Consider the following 18,234-nt stretch of genomic DNA (forward strand, 5'->3'; position numbering starts at 1 on the left):
GATGTCCACTGTTGTCTAGAGCTGCTCTCTGATAGGCTAATAGAATTAAACAGCATCTGACTGTAAATAAAAGGCAATAAAGGACAGGGCGTTGACTTGACATTATCAACTCCTCATTCCCAAAGACACAGACAGGCAGATGTTTTTCTGAGTTAGGCTACCACTTGCCAGTTGCCATAATGTTTAGCCTACTGCTGCTTGAAATTATCGCCATTTGATAACTAGACCCCCCACCCCTCTATTAGTTTCTTTCAATTGAAGATTTTGGTTAAAGAAACTGTTCTGTGAAAATCTCACTTTAAAAAAGTTTATACTCTGTTAATGCATACCCGGATGTTGTTGACTCATCCCATACGCATGTGGCCAAAGCATGAATTCGAGAACAAAAAAAACACTTCAAGTTCCCCACCTCAAATTTATATCTCAAACAGAGATATTCTAAAAAAGCTTGCTATTTCCTAAAAGGATGATGTCATCCTCCTGAGGAGGATGCTGTCTGATGAGCAGTCCACTTGCACAAATGTTTTCAATGACCGATATACACCCACACCATTCTATTGTTGGGGTACACCCACACCATTCCAACACAGAAAAGCTACTTTTTAAACATAGTTAATTGCAATATTTTGGAAGAAAACAATTTCACTCACATTGTTATTTATTGTAGGTTCATATTTCATAGAAATCAGGAAACACTGGACAGTTACTTTAAAGAAGCCCTGGATGTGGATTAAGCTACGGGAAATACTGACATAGGTTACACATCATGTGTGGCGTCATGCCTGAAGCTTGTCCTCTGTTGCTCAGCTGCCATTACGGTCAGGTAGCCACACTTCTTTCTATTAGGCCGAGCCTATATCCTCAACATGTTTGCGTGATTCTTATCTGGGCCTGAAATTCCCCATGGATAGTGTGCGTGTCAGGGCACACCCATCCCACTTTCCACAGAGTGCAGTTCCTAGCCTACTCCCTCCTCCTTGGGCAAACTGAAGCCACTGTAGGTGTACACTGTGTGCAGCATTAAAAACCAGGGAACAATACCTCTACTTTTGAAATAAAATCTGCATTTACAGTTACCTAGCTAAAGCACAGCACTCAAGTCATGTCTTTAGACTGTCACAATTAATGTATTTTTGCTAGATACTACAGTTGTGATATTAGCCTATAGTTTTACATGAATTAACCTACACAATGTTTTCTTAATTCATCAACAACAAATAAGATGAAACGCTAGGCCTAACATATAATTTAAAACATTACATTATTACACAGCATGTGGCTGTTGTTTCTCAGCAGCACACACGCCTCTCCAACCTCTGCTATTGGCACACCAGCACAGTGACACGATGACAGTCTGTGCTCCCACAGTAGTTGCTGTACTGGGGGACAATGGAAACAGGAAACCTGGTAACGGCATTGAACACAATAGAGGAAATGGGTTCATGAGATGGAACTGCAATGTTTCACTCACAAGTCACAATGCCATGAAGCTTTCATCTTTTTCAGAGCTACTGCAAAACCAACATCATTCAACCATCTACTCCATTTCCACTCAAGAGCATTTTAAAAAAAGCCTTGGAACAGACCATGCAACAAGGGGGGCTGTGGCTTTAAACTCAGGACCCTTTGAGAATATAGTATTGCAATTCCATGATAAGAGTGATTCTGGGACTTGAGCTGTGTTTCAATACTCATACTAACCGCACTAACTGTACTATTTGTGACGTGAATTGAGTACATAGTATGCTTATTGATCATAGTATGTCAAAAGTTCCCGGATGTCATACTAAATTCGTCAAAATATGACGTATACGCGTAGGCTTCACATTGTTTTTCGATTTGAAGAAATTGGCGGAAAATATGCAGCCGAAGTACAACGAGAGTGGATACAAATTCATTGCTTTAAGTAATTATGACAAACGTTAAGAAAATATTGAGTAATGTAATGACTTCTAAAATAAAGTTACCTTACACGTTATGTTGGCTTACAATTTGTTAGCTACGTTGTCTTTACGAACCACATAACATATCATTACAGCAGTATGTACCGTTTGTTAGCTAGCTACCTAACGGTAAGGTTAGTTGGCTACTTATACATCAAACTTGCCAGTATATTAACTACAGGCTAACTAACTACTTAACGTTTATTGACTTGATTATTCCCATCATTCTTGGCGTAGCTAAATGGTATAGTCGTTGTGCGTTCTCAATGGACATTCGGGTGCTTTCGTTAATTCACTCTGGCTATCTACTCAGATTTCAGAGCACTCGTCTGAGAGTAACAGAGCGCAGAATAATGAATTTACGAGCGCTCAACACCCGTTGAATATGGCTGGTGTCAGTAAACTTCGCCAAAAAAATTAGTAATTAAATTGTTGCCAGCAGCACAGTTACAGTCATCAACTCTCTGGATAACATGAAAACTGCTTAACCAGCTCTGCTAGGGCGAGTAACATGATCAGAGTGTTCTCATTGTGTCCCTTCTGATTCCTGCTTACAAGCAAAAATTAAAGCAGGAAGCACCAGTGACTCGGTCTATAAAAAAAGTGGTCAGATGAAACAGATGCTAAACCACAGGACTGTTTTGCTAGCACAGACTGGAATATGTTCCGGGATTCTTCTGATGGCATTGAGGAGTACACCACATCAGTCATTGGCTTCATCAATAAGTGCATCGATGACGTCGTCCCCACAGTGACTGTACGTACATACCCATACCAGAAGCCATTGATTACAGGCAACATTCACACTGAGCTAAAGGGCAGAGCTGCCGACGAACCATCAACCAGGAAAAGTGTCTATACAGGACTAAGATCGAATCGTACTACACTGGCTCCGACGCTTGTCGGATGTGGCAGGGCTTGCAAACTATTGCAGACTACAAAGGGAAGCACAGCCGAGAGCTGCCCAGTGACACGAGCCTACCAGACAAGCTAAATAACTTATATGCTCGCTTTGAGGCAAGTAACACTGAAACATGCATGAGAGCATCAGCTGTTCTGGACAACTGTGTGATCACGCTCTCTGCAGTCGATGTGAGTAAGACCTTCAAACAGGTCAACATTCACAAGGCCGCAGGGCGACGGTTTACCAGGACGTGAACTCCGAGCATGCGCTGACCAACTGGCAAGTGTCTTCACTGACATTTTCCACCTCTCCCTGTCTGAGTCCGTAATACCAACATGTTTAATGCAGACCACCATAGTGCCTGTGCCCAAGAACACTAAGGTAACCTGCCTAAATGACTACCGACCCATAGCACTCACATCTGTAACCATGAAGTGCTTTGAAAGGCTGGTCATGGCTCACAACACCATTATCCCAGAAACCCTAGACCCACTCCAATTTGCATACCGCCCCAACAGATCCGCAGAAGACGCAATCTCTATCGCACTCCACACTGCCCTTTCCCACCTGGACAAAAGGAACACTTAAGTGAGAATGCTATTCAGACTACAGCTCAGCGTTCAACACCATAGTTCCCTCAAAGCTCATCACTAAGCTAAGGACCCTGGGACTAAACACCTCCCTCTGCAACTGGATCCTGGACTTCCTGATGGGCCGCCCCCAGGTGGTAAGGGTAGGTAACAACACATCCACTACGCTGACCCTTAACACGGGGGCCCCCTCAGGGGTGCATTCTCAGTCCCTTCCTGTACTCCATGTTCACTCTGCACGGCCAGGCACGACTCCAACACCATCATTAAGTTTGCTGATGACAACAGTGGCCTGATCACCGACAATGATGAGATCGCCTATAGGGAGGTCAGAGACCAGATCGTGTGGTGCATGGACAACAACCTCTCCCTCAACGTGATCAAGACAAAGGAGATGATTGTGGACTACAGGAAAAGGAGAACCGAGCACGCCCCCCATTCCCACCAACGGGGCTGCAGTGGGGCAGGTTGAGAGCTTCAAGTTCCTTGGTTTCCACATCACAGACAAACTAACATGGTGTAAGCGCACCAAGACAGACGTGAAGATGGCACGACAAGACGTATTCCCCCTCAGGAGATTGAAAAGATATGGTATGGGCCCTCAGATCCTCAAAAAGGTTTTCCAGCTGCACCATCGAGAGGATCCTGACGGGTTGCATCACTGCCTGGTATGGCAACTGCTCGCCTTCCGACCGCAAGGCACTACAGAGGGTAGTACGTACGGCCCAGTACATCACTGGGGCCGAGCTTCCTGCCATCCAGGACCTCTATACCAAGCTGTGTCAGAGGAAGGCCATAAAAATTGTCAGAGACTGCAGCCACCCTAGTCATAGACTGTTCTCTGCTACCGCGCGGGAGCACCAAATCTAGGTCCAAGAAGCTTCTAAACAGCTTCTACCCCCAAGCCATAAGACTCCTGAACATCTAATCAAATGGCTACCCAGACTATATGCATTGCCACCCAGACTATATGCATTGCCACCCCCCCCTTCTACGCTGCTGCTACTCTCCATTATTATCTATGCATAATCACTTTAATATCTTTACCTACGTGTCCATATTACCTCGAAACCGGTGCCCCCGCACATTGACTCTGTACCGGTACCCCCTGTATATAGCCCTGCTATTGTTATTTTACTGCTGCTCTTTAATTATTTGTCATTCTTAAATCTTACTTTTTGGGGGGTATTTTCTTAACTGCATTGTTGGTTAACGGCTTGTAAGTAAATATTGTAAGGTTTACACCTGTTGTGTTCAGCGCATGTGACATAGAATTTGATTTAACTAGCTAGCAAGAGGATGCATAGCAACAGCATCAACTTCAGGTAGACCGACGATGAGCTAGTACCCTCAACTGAAAGGATACTGTTTGTTTACAGTATACTAAAATGAACTAATAGTATATAGTATATACACTCATTAAGTATGTAGTACACAGTATGTTAGCATGAGTATACGAACACAGCTTCAGACTTTTCGCCTTAAAATGCATGCCAAACAAAAACCTATGATTGTGCTGTTGGTGCCGTCATATGCTAAACCAAACTTTTGATCTGCACCGTTCAAGTAAATGCGTTTTAACAGCACTATGTAGTATGAGTATGCTTACAGGTCATATTATGGATATAGTTAGTATGCAAAGAGTTCCCAGATTTCATACTAAGTTTGCCAAAATACAAAGTATACAAGCAGTGGAAACTATTTCCGTGCAGCAGTCACCAACGCTCTAGATAACATGAAAACAGCCTAACCAGCTCTGCTAGGCCAAGTAAAATGGTCAGAGAGAGGTGTTCTCTCATTTGTGTCTGGAAGTAGCTTGCAAGCTAGCCAACTTTAGCAAGTTAGCTTGGATGTTTGACTGCCGTTGTGGGGTCAGAATGCTCAGCTCAACCCTCCTCCTTGTCAAGAACGAGCAGTGCTCACTCTGAACGGTCTGAACTTATGAAGGGACAACCTGACAACTCTCTGAGTTTACAAACACCCAGAGCACACTCTGAGCACACTGGCACTCCAGATTGAATTTACGAACACACAAAGTCGTAAGATGTCTAGCTAGTCATTTATTATGCTAACCATCCATCTTTACCATAAGCAGCCTTGATTGTCATTGTAGAGAATTTGGCATAATGTCCAACGAGCATAACAACCACAGACCACATGTAAGCACACCAGCTCAGGTCCTCCACCTTGGTCTGAGGAGGGGAGGAATCTTTGAAATTGTTGACTGTTGCATTCATATTTTTGTTCCGTATAGAAAGAAACACACCTGTCTATATAAGATCCCACAGTTGACAGTGCATGTCAGAGCAGAAACTATACCATGAAGTCAAGGACCAGTCCATAGATATCCGAGATAGAACGGTGATGAGGCATATATCCGGGGAAGGGTATAAAACAATTTGAGTGTTGACAGTTTCCAAGAGCACAGTGGTCTGCATCATTGGGAAATTGGATTTAAAAAAATTTACTACCCAGACTCTGCCTAGAGCTGGCCGTCAAACCAAACTGAGCAACCATTCAAGAAGATTCTTGGTCAAATCAAATTTTATTTGTCACACGCGCCAAATACAACAGGTGTTGACCTTACAGTGACATGCCTACTTACAAGCCCTTAAGCAACAATGCAGTTAAGAAAATACAAAAAAAAAGAGATAACAGTCTATGACTAGGGTGGCTGGAGTCTTTGACAATTTTTAAGGCCTTCCTCTGACACCGCCTAGTATAGAGGTCCTGGATGGCAGGAAGCTCAGCCCCGGTGATGTACTGGGCCGTACGCACTACACTCTGTAGTGCCTTGCGGTCGGAGGCAGAGCAGTTGCCATACTAGGCATTGATGCAACTCGTCACAATGGTGTTGGAGTCGTGCCTGGCCGTGCAAAGCTTAAGTAGGCTACGCTGTTCCCTAGAAGAGTCCGCTGTTTCAGCCTATGTAAGTGTCTATTGTATTTCTTTGTAGCGCATACATCATTTCAGATTATCGAAATTGATGAAATCTCAAATCTAGTACAAAGACATTTTAGAAGCATTGCCTCTATAGCTAATACCGGACACTCACTCATTCTTCATCACGCAGTCTTCTAAACTCCCAACTCCATTTAATGCCAAGATTATTATATACATTTTTGATTATACTTTTGTAATGCTTTTTGTGACATGGATCATAATTACAGTTACAGTCTACCAGGTTGCGTGATCCTCGTAAAGTTACATGGAAAATACAACTAATGGGACGCAGAATTAAATGTATATCACACTCGCACAAATGCGACCAGTTATTTTTCGTATTTGCATTTAATTTCTTTCACTAGCAAATGCAAGTGAACTGTTGGCACTTTAGAGCCCCATGAATGTCCATCTTATGCTCGCTAACTAATTAGTATTTACCTTTCCACAACAACACAGAGTCGAAAAGGGATTTGTCCATGTGTTAACGTACAGCTGACAGTCAGCAAACTCAGCATCACAACAAACAAGAGGGGCTGACACTGGGTAGCTACATCAAATAGTAATGTATTAATCTCTATTAAATCTTGACACAAACCCTGTAAATGTCTGTGTGTTGCAGCTCGAGAATCAGGATGTTAGATTTACTCAGTGGATGTATTTTTTATAAAAAAGTGTTTAAAAAAGAAAAAGAATCAGGCCCTATTAATTTCTGCATACTTTTAACTCTGATCTCGTACCTGCGTACATAGACAGAGAATTGCGTAGTTGGTACACAAAATGCATGCATGTTGGCAGGTCTGCTGTATTGACGCTTTGCCTGTTTGATGGTTCGTCGGAGGGCATAGCGGGATTTCTTATAAGCTTCTGGGTTGGAGTCCCGCTCCTTCAAAGCATCAGCACTACCTTTTAGCTCAGTGCGAATGTTGCCTGTAATCCATGGCTTCTGTTTGGGGTATGTACGTACAGTCACTGTGGGGACGACGTCCTCGATGCACTTATTGATAAAGCCAGTGACTGATGTGGTGTATTCCTCAATGCCATTGGAAAAATACCGGAACATATTCCAGTTCGTGCTAGCAAAACAGTCCTGTAGTTTAGCCTCTGCTTCATCTGACCACTTTTTTTTTTACAGACACTGGCACTTCCTATGGGGATGCTTTTCCCACAGCAGGGACTGAGAGAATGGTAAGGATAGAGGGAACAATGAATGGAACCAAATGCAGGCAAATCCTCGATGAGAACCTGCTTCAGAATGCAAACAACCTTAGACTGGGGCAAAGAGTGAAGTTCCAACAGGACAATGACCCCAAGCTTACAGCCAACGCAACGCTGGAATGGCTTCAGAACTAGAATTTATAAGTCCTTGAGTGGCCCGAGCCAAAACCCAGACTTGAATCCCATTGAAAGTTTGAACATTTCTAAAAACATGTTTTCACTTTGACAATATGGGGTAGTGTGTAGATGGTTAAGAAACACATATATTTAAACAATTTTGAATTCAGGCTGTAACAAAATGTGGAATAAGTCAAGGGGTATTAATCATTTCTGAAGGCACTGTATGTCCCACAGAAATCAAAAACTGCTGACAAATGTGATTAACGTATATCAAAATATGGATGACATCTCGATTTCCTTGCAGAATAGAATAGATATGAACCATCCTAAACCACTGATTACAATCGGTATGCAACCATATTGCTTTGACATAACTTGTAGTGTTTGCCACACATTTCAGCACAGCAAATTCATTTCAAGCGTTGCAATACAACAAAATATGATATTATATAATGGCTAGCTACAACTGTACGCTTACAATCTGTCCAATGATGGAGTAGAAACAAGCCAAGGCATGTTAGCTACTCTGCATCAACAGAAAAAGTCGCGAGCTCGCTTCGGGAGCTTTGATTTAGCTGTAGCATCAAGCTACTGTATAGCCTAGCTAGCTAGCCGACCAAAATGTCTCATTTCGACTTACCACTAACAATCCGCAAGTGTTTCAGACGTGTCAGAACATCTTTTTTTGGATCCAACACTTTCTGTGTAGATTTTTTGACGTCCCCATGAGGCTTTTTGGAAAACATTCCGAAAGCAGAAGACGAAAGAATTTGTAGGGAGCAAGCCCCTTCTAATCTTCTTCAAACGATAGCTAACCACAAGTGAGCTGTGGGACCGTTGTCATTTGATGTAACGTTACTGCGACCTAACAGTCTTATGGACGATAAAATGTATATAAATAGATAAAATTAGTTGAGAGGTGTGCATTTTCCAGAAAAAAAAGCGTATGTAAAATGTTGCTACACTCTCCGTAACCCAACCAACACACCTCTCCGCAAAATCTCAAAACATGGCGGAGTTTGAGATATGAAAAACAAGGTAATGGAAATCAGAGCAATTCAACTACGTAATAGGGTAGCGAAATAATGTAGTGGCTGGTTTGATTCATTAAAACACTGTACATGACATTCAGAACATAATAAATGGCATAATGTTGCCCAAGCAAGAAAGCAATCTGTAATTGTAATTTCAAAGACCACTCAATGAAAACGATAAAGTTTCATATTATATGGAAAAGTGAATCGATGGCTTTTTCTTCAAGTGTTTATCATGCTGATCTGTCAGACTTCTGTCTGTGTTCTGTCAAACAAGAGGCAGAGAGATCTATGTCTCAGAGAGAGATCTATTATATATTTCACTTGCTTTGGCAATGTTAACATATGTTTCCKATGCCAATAAAGCCCTTGAATTAAATTGAATTCAGAGAGAGAGTTGTTGATGTTGTTTTTATATTTGTATGTGTATCACTCCGCTTTGACAACATTGACCTTGTCATTCGTGCCATTAAAGCATATTGAATTTGAGAGAGAAAGAGTGACCAAAGCAGTGCCAAAAGCTTGACAGTGGAGGCAACAGTAATTAGGACGTGGGGGAGTGGCTAGAAGAGGGTCCCTGACTCCCTTTCTCCAAATGCACTGATTTGATTGGAACTGGACAGGTAACAGCACATTACTGAAGCCATGCAACTCATTGTTTTCCCCTGTTCTATGATCTGAAAGCTAATTTATCAAAGTGAAAGTAGTGTAACTAGATATGTACTTACATCAGGTTTCGCGTAGGCTTGAATTATCAGCATATTAATTGAAAATTCGAGACAATTTTCTCATCTAAACTTTTCTTGATTTGATTTGTATGGTCTAACGAGGTGCGCTGCTTTGTCAAACCCTGCGGAGTGTAGTTTGATTCCTCCCTTTTTGTTCCATTACTTAATGGTGAAGTCTTTGTAAAGAAACTACAATTCCCTAGCATCGCAATATACGTCGATTACATTAGGGGGAAATAGTTTTAAAGAAACTACAATTCCCTAGCATCGAAATCTACGTCAACCACAGCGACCGTAAAAATGTATGAAAACAAGAAAATAGGTTGTTGATCTTAATTTGGGGTTAGGCATAAGGCTAGCATTGAGGTTGGGGTTAAGGTTAGGGTTTAAGAAGATAAATTGTAGAAATAGGCGAGGTATAGACATAATTATAACGTTGTGGCTGTGAGAATTAGTCAGTGACGACCCCCGGTGTGGACCACATTTATTGTTTGTTTTTAGCTTGGAAGCTTGCTGGCTAAGTTTAGCTAGCGTTCCTGTCAAAACTTACCGATATTATTCAATCAGACATAAAACTATATTATTTCTTATTTATCTTTATTTATGCTACACATTTGATTGTTTTATTTTTTTACCACATCAATGTCACCCGATGAACTCCTGTGTGGTTTTCGAAAGCTAGCTAGTGTTAATTATCTTATTAACGTTAGCTAACGTACATTTTTGGTGATTCTATTTTGTCGGTTTTATTCTCTAGCTAACGTTACCTAGTTAACCGTTTTTACAATGATTTGTAGCTACCCATCTTTTGTTGGAAGTAACACGTTTGAAGAAAATTACTCTACTACCAGTTAAAAGGTAACGTAAGTTCAAGCTTTGAATTAGCTAACGTTAACCATTAGGTCCACATTTTATCTGGCATTGATACAACCATTCTGATAAAAATCCACGCAAGGAAGTCAACATGCCGGTACATTCTCAAGAAAAGAAAGAGAGTAACCGGCACGAGGAGATGGAAGTCGATTATCCTGAACAAGAGGGGAGTTCAGACGAGGATGACACTGAGCTCGTCCGTGTCAGATGATGGGGATAGCTCGGGTAAGAATTGTTTTACCAACCTAGTTTGTAAGCTACAAGTGATTTGCATAGCTACAGATGTTATAAATGCAGCTAATGTGTTTCATCGGTATATTGGACATCATGCATGCATAGTAGAGATGGACGATGAGGACTGTGAAAGGAGAAGGATAGAGTACCTTGGTGAAATGACAAATCTGGAGAAACAATTTGGAGACCTGAAAGACCATTAAGTCATTGATTGGCATTGAACTTAGAAATATTATTCTAAATTCCATCAGTGTGTCTAAGGTTAACCAATTGCAACCGATGTTGTTTCTGTTCAGGTTGTACAAGGAGAGGTTGAGTCAGGTGGATGCGAAACTCCAGGAGTTGATTGTAGGCAAGGCTTCGGAGTACCTGGACCGCTGGAAAATCTGCAGGAGAACATGCAGATCAGAACAAAGGTTGGTAAGTCTGTCGTCTGTCGCAAGCTAATCTTTGGATCACGTTATTTATGTATTCTTAAACTGATTTCACAAATTGCTGTGGCATTGAACACCAGAGAAATAAAGGTTTCCTAGTTGTCATCCAAAAGTTGATGAAGCAAATTTCATAAACAGTATACTGACATGTCTCACTGTAAAATTATTTTCCTTCCCAGGGATCTACTGGGGGCTCTGTGTAGAGTCTGTAAAAAACAAGTACGACTGTGAAATCCAAGCTGTTTTCCAGCACTGGGAGGTGAGCATTGCTGCTGGGAAGTCCACATTTCATAGATCTACCCATGTCCCAGGGATGCAAGCTAGTTACCTTTTGCCGAAATTTGCCGTTTTGGACCCAAAATAGGTGACCTATGTGATTTGTGTAGATCCAAGGAGAAAAGTTTGGGAAGAGGGTGCTTTGGATCACCACTGGCTGTAGTAAGCGAACGAGTGATGCGTGTGTGGAGCAATACTGGCTGTATCCAAGGCTCATCCAATCGTTCACATAACAACAGAATGCAGCGCAGTACGCGACTGAAGGAAGAAGAGACAACCAAATTGCTTACAGCATCAGCGCACACACTGGAAAGACAGTGGATAGAGGAAAGGCAGCTTGCCAGTTACAGCAGCGCATCCCCTGAACAATAATGTAGAGGTAACGTTAGGTGAGAAGCCTGACCACGGAGGTGAGAAGGTGATGAAGCGTACTTCATAAGCTGTAACTGAAAAACAACTGGCATTTGGAACATTTGAAGTGAGGAAGAAAGTGTGGTGGAACAAGTATTGTTAGCGTTGTTAAGAATCTTGCTAACTTAGCTGGATCGAATTCTCCGTTAGCCAGCCAGAGAAATGTTGAACAACATTAGCCAACTTATCTGATCAAATTATTGAGTTTTGAAAATTCACTGGCTAATAAAGTCAGACAGCTAACGTTAGTGACTTAACCAATTCGCTATAGTATTAACTGGTATACGACTCCTTGCCGTTCCTCATGTTATAACGCGTTAGTTGCTTACTGGACCCTGGCAATCTGTGTGAAATGTTAACTAGCTAACGAACTAACCACTATCTGTTAACTAATGTTTCCCCTCTACAGTATGTGGTTCATTTTCAGAATGAGAGAATTCTGTGAAAATGAGGCGTTGCTTGTTTAACAAGTGGATTCAGGGATCAAGTGTATTGTAGCTGGAGCTGGGCCTGGCTTAAGCTGGATGCCACTATAGAGTTGAAAGGACACCACACACTTTACCTCTTTATCACTTTTTCAATACAGTGGATAAAAAGGGGTATGCTGAGTGTACTCTCCGTGTGAAATAGATCAATTATGCCAACAAACGGTATCATGCTCTGCTGGCACATTGTAGAACAGATGTCCACAGGCAGAAAGTGTAAATGTAATAATGTGCAGTGTAGCCCAAAGATATTGCTTTTGTTATGTTGAATTTGACAGTTACACTTGTGTGTGAGTGAGGGGGGATTATAAAATGTTTTACTCAGTGAACGTTATTTTTGCACACATGTAGCCTTGTGCACTTGATCGACGTCTACTATAGTGCCATTATAATAGAGAAAAAATATAATGCCTGTTTGTGTCATTCTATTTCTACTTTAAGGTGTTTTTTCCACAATTGCAAAATTTAGATGTGTGTGGTCACAAGCATTTTATTATAAATGCTGTCATGGCTAACTGCAATATTAGTGTCTTGTTTCTTCTCAAGAGTGTCATTTCCAGTAAAGTCTAGGCAACAAATAACATTGGATTGCTTTCTTTACATTTTTTAGCTGTGAGTTAGGTTCACATTAACCACTTTTTATTTTACACACAGAGACTGATCATGTAGATCATATTCTTTGTTGTTTAATTAGTTAAAATCTGCATTTCCCCCTAGCAGGAGATGCATGTTTCAGTGCAACAACAAAAAAGTGTCACCTTTTTGGGCTCTCACCAGTTTGCATCAAAACAATGCTAACTAGTGTTAGTGCAATGACTGAAAGTGTATGGTATGTACTAGCATGCTAGCAGGTACTATAGACTTCCAGTCACTAGTTAGCAATTACGCTAACGCTAGTTAACAACTTCCTTCAGACTGCACGCAGAGACATAAAAATGGTATCCACGAATTCATCTGACTCATTCATCTGATTCATCTGACAAATTCCTTTAATCCTCTCCTCCCCCCTCTGCCCACAGTGTCATAATAACCACGACGAGGTGTAGTTTAAACGACTTGACAGCAGCAAATCTACACTGTTCATATCTCTGCTCCAGAAAGGAAAATACACCATCAAACACTCCTAATTCCACAGGTCAACTTGCACCACTCCTAGTCCCTCTGCAAAGTTTAGAGGAGCTCTTCAAAGACCCCCACGGTGTCATCTTTTGCCCAGTTTTGTATTTTCTATAGTACAAGGAAGTCTGAATGGAGTGTTATCTATACTTAAAAGACAATTTATATGAAATTCTCTCTTTTATGGGGGGGGGGTTAATTTGATGAGATGGGTTCGTGTCCTCTGAACTGTATCATGTCACGTGTGTGTCTGTAGCTGTAAATATAACTAGAGTGAGCTCCAAAAGTATTGGGTCGGTGATACATTTGTTGATGTTTTGACTCTGTACTCCATCACTTTGGATTTAACATTATACAATGAGGTGCTGACTGTCAGATTTAATTTGATGGTATCTTCATCCATATCAGGTGAACAGTCTAGAAATTACAGCACTTTTTGTACATAATCCCCCCATTTCTTTTTCATTTTTTTATTTCACCTTTATTTAACCAGGTAGGCAAGTTGAGAACAAGTTCTCATTTACAATTGCGACCTGGCCAAATAAAGCAAAGCAGTTCGACACATACAACAACACAGATTTACACATGGAGTAAAACAAACACAGTCAATAATACAGTAGAAAAATAAGTCTATATATAATGTGAGCAAATGACGTGAGGTATTCGGACAAATTCACTTGTGTATTAAAGTAGTCAAAATGTTTGTATTTGGCCCCATATTCCTAGCATGCAATGATTACATCAAGCTTGGAACTTTACAAACTTGTTGGATGCATTTGCTGTTTGTTTTGGTTATGTTTCAGATAATTTTGTGCCCAACAGAAATCAATGGTAAATCATGTATTGTGTCATTTTGGAGTCACTTTTATTGTAAATAATAATTTAATGTTTATAAACACTTCTACATTAATGTTGACTCTACTATGATTACGGATAGTCGTGAATGATGAGAATGTTAGATGAAAAAATATACATGCTAACCTCTCACCATTACAATAACTGGAGGTTAGCATTTCTTTGGGGGGGTTATGATATTTCTCATCATTATTCACGATTCATTCAGGACTATCCGTAACTAAATTAAAGCTGAAAGTCTGCACTTTAACCTCATAGTCATTGTATAATTTAAAATCCAAAGTGCTGGAGTACAGAGCCAAAACAACAACAGAAATGGTCACTGTTCCAATACTTTCGGAGCTCACTGTATGTTCCAATACCATCTTTAGTGGGCAAGATAAAAACAGATATGGAGAAAATGAATTTCCAGACTCTGATTTTCTACAGGTTTGCCTTAACAGTAGCTCAAAGCCATAGGATAAATGCACAATATAAATGGACCAACACTGTTAGATCTATAGAAAGTTACAGTACATCAGCCTCCAATGTACTGTAACCTTGCCAAATATCCATTATTCTCTCTTGCCATACCTGTCTCTGCCAGTTCTACTTCTTGTATTTTTTAATCACCTATTATTATATTACTAGTAGGGTACCTGAAATGACTGTCTATATCTTTAAGTTGGCTAAATGTCTTACACCTTCCAATGTAGTATTCATTTGTTTCTTGCCGTCTATCTTAATGACACTCATACTGCACTTCCAGATGCTGTGTGTTGCCGAGAGCAGAACCAATATGCGTCTTAAAGATGTAGTCCGGGATCTTATGTGGATGACTTAATACACAATGGTGCACAATTTTCAGGGACCTGTTTGGTTCATGAGAACTACTTTTAAAACTACTGGCTCAAATTATACAAAAGCTCTGGAGCATCATTTTAATGTACAAAATAAAGTGGGCCTGCATGTTTTAACCTTTATATGGAACAGGTTTTACTAAAGATATGCCCCTAAACCATAGAGAGCTGGAGTAGTAGCTGGGGTAGTTTGGAGATTCCAATAGATACAAATTCTAGCAATACCATCACCATCTACCACAGCCAGTTTCTTCTACCTAAACAGCCAAGTGTTATTATTCATATGACTTGGGTTAGAAAGCTTTTTTACTTGCCCAAACTCTACTGCCAAGAATAAGCTCAATATTTGAAATGTGTATTGTAGGGCACTAATGTGAATGGTGTGAAAATAATGAACTGTTTTGTTCTTAAAACTGACTTGGAAGGGATATGTTTGAAAGCAAGATTTCAGCATGTCTGTTCTTGTCCTAAAGCCTTTTGGGATAAAGTATCAATATGAATGTGTGGTATTAAAGTATTTGTATTTCATCATGACTGCTTGGTTGTACATTGTAAACATTAGAACCGTTGGCTAAACAAAACAAACATGGTGATATAATACATAGCTATGAATATGTCCTTACATGCGTTTTTGAAAATGGTAATAAAACCTGAATAAAACCATTGACAGTTCAACATCTGACAGATGTGAGAGTGACAGCTACCGGGGGTGTCGCTGTTTCCATTCCAACCCGTACCGCAGCTGATGATTCGTGGCTGTCGTGTTTTGGTCTCTGCTAACGCCGGAGTCTGAAGATGACAGCGAGAAAGTCTGGATCACGACTCGAGACCGAGATAGAACGATGCCGTTCGGAAGGGCAATGGGACAAGATACCAGAGCTTGTACGGCAGCTGTCTGCCAAACTAATATCAAACGGTAAGAAATATGTCTACGATTCGTGATTTACTTTTGCTCTGCGGTTCATTCAGCGATTTGGGGCCTGGACAGGGAGCAGAATCCAAGGGCTTTCTTAACCACGTCAACGTGAATGCAATTTCCATTGCGAGTCGGTTCCAGCTAGCCAGCCATTTCTAGGTCATCTGTAAAAACGAAATAATTATCTTGAAAAACCGTAATGGTTTATAACTATTTAGCGAAAACGCCAAAGCTCATTTGAGTGTGCATGCGCGCTCACTTCCTATTTCTTGTTTTGACAGTTTTCTGTAATTTAAGCCAGGGCTAGCCAGCATAGCTACCACCGTGTGCCTAGCTAAACTTGTCTTGGCCAGAGAGTATTCCTGGCGCTATGCATACTGGTTGAACGTTCTCACCCAGGAAAATTTTCTGAAATATTTTACTGAGCTAACTAGCAGTTTTACCAGTTGCATAAGGTAGTCTCCATAAACATAGTTTAAGAATCTAACGTTACTTGTACTCCTGGCTCCATATCAATGACATCATCATAACATCGGGCGACTAACTACTTAATGAAATCAACAAAAAACTAAATTGAAATCTTTGAGCAATGAGTATCCCTCAAGGAGGTGAGAAATATTTGCGGTCTTGGCAGATTTGGGTTCCGTTGGTGTTTGTTGGTCGTTACCACAGCCACAAAGTCATGAACCTGCCTATTTCTAAAATGTATCTTCTTAAAATCTAATTTGAAACCTAACCTTAACCACACTGCTAACCTTATGCATAATCCTAACCCCAAATGAAGACTAAAAACACGTTTCTGTTTTCATAGATTTTACGATATAGACATTTGTACTTTGTGGCTGTGGTAACCAGTGGAAAACCTGTAAGCAGGAAGTCACTGAGATGGTATGATGATGTCATATTGCTGACTTCACCTTGAAATATCTTATTTTGGAATTAATATATGTTTGTTGATGTAAACTGACAGGCATACCTATGTCAGTCAGACCAGAGGGTCACACTCTCCTGTCATGCATAATGGGCCAGTTAAACTCGTAACATACTGGATTAGCCTACAAGTCACCTTAAAATTATAAAAAGCGTGGCATTTAGGGTTTGAATAACACTAATCCTACTAATCTTGTACAAATCTAAGCCTATAATCTTCTTCTAGTCTAACAAACATTGCACCACACCAGGCTTCTCAATGTGTAGTGAGTTGTCTTTTTGCATCAAGGAGAATGAGAGAGTTAGCCTGCCCAGTTCCAACCAGCAGTTTTGGTCCTCCCTATTTAGAGCTCGCCAACTTGTAGTCCTAATAACCGGAAATTAGTTACTTCTGGTTCGTTCAGCCATTCCTATGGAAAAAGAACAGGGTTTTAGGATCAACGGCAAAAATAAGGTCTGAGGTTAACACAGGCTTAGGAGATATTATACGTTTTGTTCTTTGCTATGGTATCAGTCAGTTAACATGATATTCATGAATAATGAAGCCTTTATGTGCTTAGTTTTTTAAAATTTGATTACATACAGTAAATGCTTCATAATTCACAAAAAAAGTGAGGCTTGCTGATGAAAATGATCTTGTAGAACAAAACGTGTAAGATCTCCTAAACCTGGGTTCAACACAGACCTTATTTTCGGCATTTATCCCAAAACCGTACAAAAACTCCATTAATTTCCCCAAAGGCTTTGTCCAACGAATCATGGCAAAGTTAGTGCCTACAAAAAGACGCCATTACTATTGCTCTCTCTTCGCTCTTATCCCTGAGCCATTCCACCTCAAAAAGGACAAGCGAGAGGATTTCGACACCCACCATCTCAGATTGTTCTGAAGTCGTTTCTGTAGTTAGAAACAGATAAGATTAGCATTCCTGAAACATATTATTTTGTATTATTAATTTGATCTCTAAGAAATGAAACTAATTGATTGCCCCCAAATTGGCCATTTTAATATATAGGATTCATATAATCTTCAATAAGTATAGTACCTAACATCCGATAATTCCTCCTAATAATGAGGTAGCCTAGTGGTTAGAGCGTTGGGCCAGTAACCGAAAGGTTGCTTGATTGAATCCCCGAGCTGACAAGGTAAAAATCTGTCGTTCTGCCCCTGAGCAATGCGGTTAACCCACTGTTCCCCAGGCGCCGAAGACATGGATGTCAATTTAAGGCAGCCCCCCGCACCTCTCTGATTCAGAGGGGTTGGGTTAAATGCGGATGACACATTTCAATTGAAGGCATTCAATTGTACAACTGACTAGGCACCCCCCTTTCCCCTTAAGACATGAGGAATCCAATAAAATTATCAGAAGCCACCCACTGACCCCCCC

General features: G+C 40.7%; 3 protein-coding genes across 9 annotated transcripts in view; 2 read left to right on the plus strand and 1 right to left on the minus strand.

Moving 5' to 3' along the window:
* Positions 1-8,743, minus strand: part of LOC111968554 (ral GTPase-activating protein subunit alpha-1-like) — an 84,904-nt gene extending 76,161 nt beyond the window's left edge. Inside the window, 1 exon segment of the mRNA XM_023994212.2 lies at positions 8,359-8,743. Within this exon segment, the coding sequence (XP_023849980.1) occupies positions 8,359-8,464 (106 nt within the window). The 5' untranslated portion in view covers positions 8,465-8,743.
* A 990-nt stretch (positions 8,744-9,733) lies between these two features.
* Positions 9,734-14,016, plus strand: LOC111968555 (breast cancer metastasis-suppressor 1-like protein-A). Of its 6 annotated transcripts, none has more exons than XM_070445130.1 (6): positions 9,742-9,782; positions 10,278-10,338; positions 10,440-10,578; positions 10,884-11,007; positions 11,201-11,280; positions 11,408-12,776. In XM_070445130.1, the coding sequence occupies exons 3-6, from the start codon at positions 10,561-10,563 to the stop codon at positions 11,528-11,530; spliced, it is 345 nt and encodes a 114-aa protein (XP_070301231.1). In that variant the 5' UTR covers positions 9,742-9,782; positions 10,278-10,338; positions 10,440-10,560; the 3' UTR covers positions 11,531-12,776. The 6 variants fall into 6 exon arrangements, 4 of the variants coding, with proteins under 4 accessions (XP_023849981.1, XP_023849984.1, XP_070301231.1 ...); XM_070445131.1 differs by having other exon boundaries at positions 9,744-9,782; positions 10,436-10,578; XM_023994213.2 differs by having other exon boundaries at positions 9,734-9,782; positions 10,278-10,578.
* A 1,715-nt stretch (positions 14,017-15,731) lies between these two features.
* Positions 15,732-18,234, plus strand: part of ttc7b (tetratricopeptide repeat domain 7B) — a 70,460-nt gene continuing 67,957 nt past the window's right edge. Inside the window, exon 1 of one of the 2 annotated variants that reach the window (XM_023994217.2) lies at positions 15,732-15,919. In XM_023994217.2, the coding sequence (XP_023849985.1) occupies positions 15,799-15,919 (121 nt within the window). In that variant the 5' untranslated portion in view covers positions 15,732-15,798. The remainder of the gene's footprint in view (positions 15,920-18,234) is intronic. The other variant, XM_023994218.2, reaches the window with a different exon arrangement.

Source organism: Salvelinus sp. IW2-2015, linkage group LG9 (genome assembly GCF_002910315.2).
Source record: "Salvelinus sp. IW2-2015 linkage group LG9, ASM291031v2, whole genome shotgun sequence".
Taxonomy (NCBI): Eukaryota; Metazoa; Chordata; class Actinopteri; order Salmoniformes; family Salmonidae; genus Salvelinus; species Salvelinus sp. IW2-2015.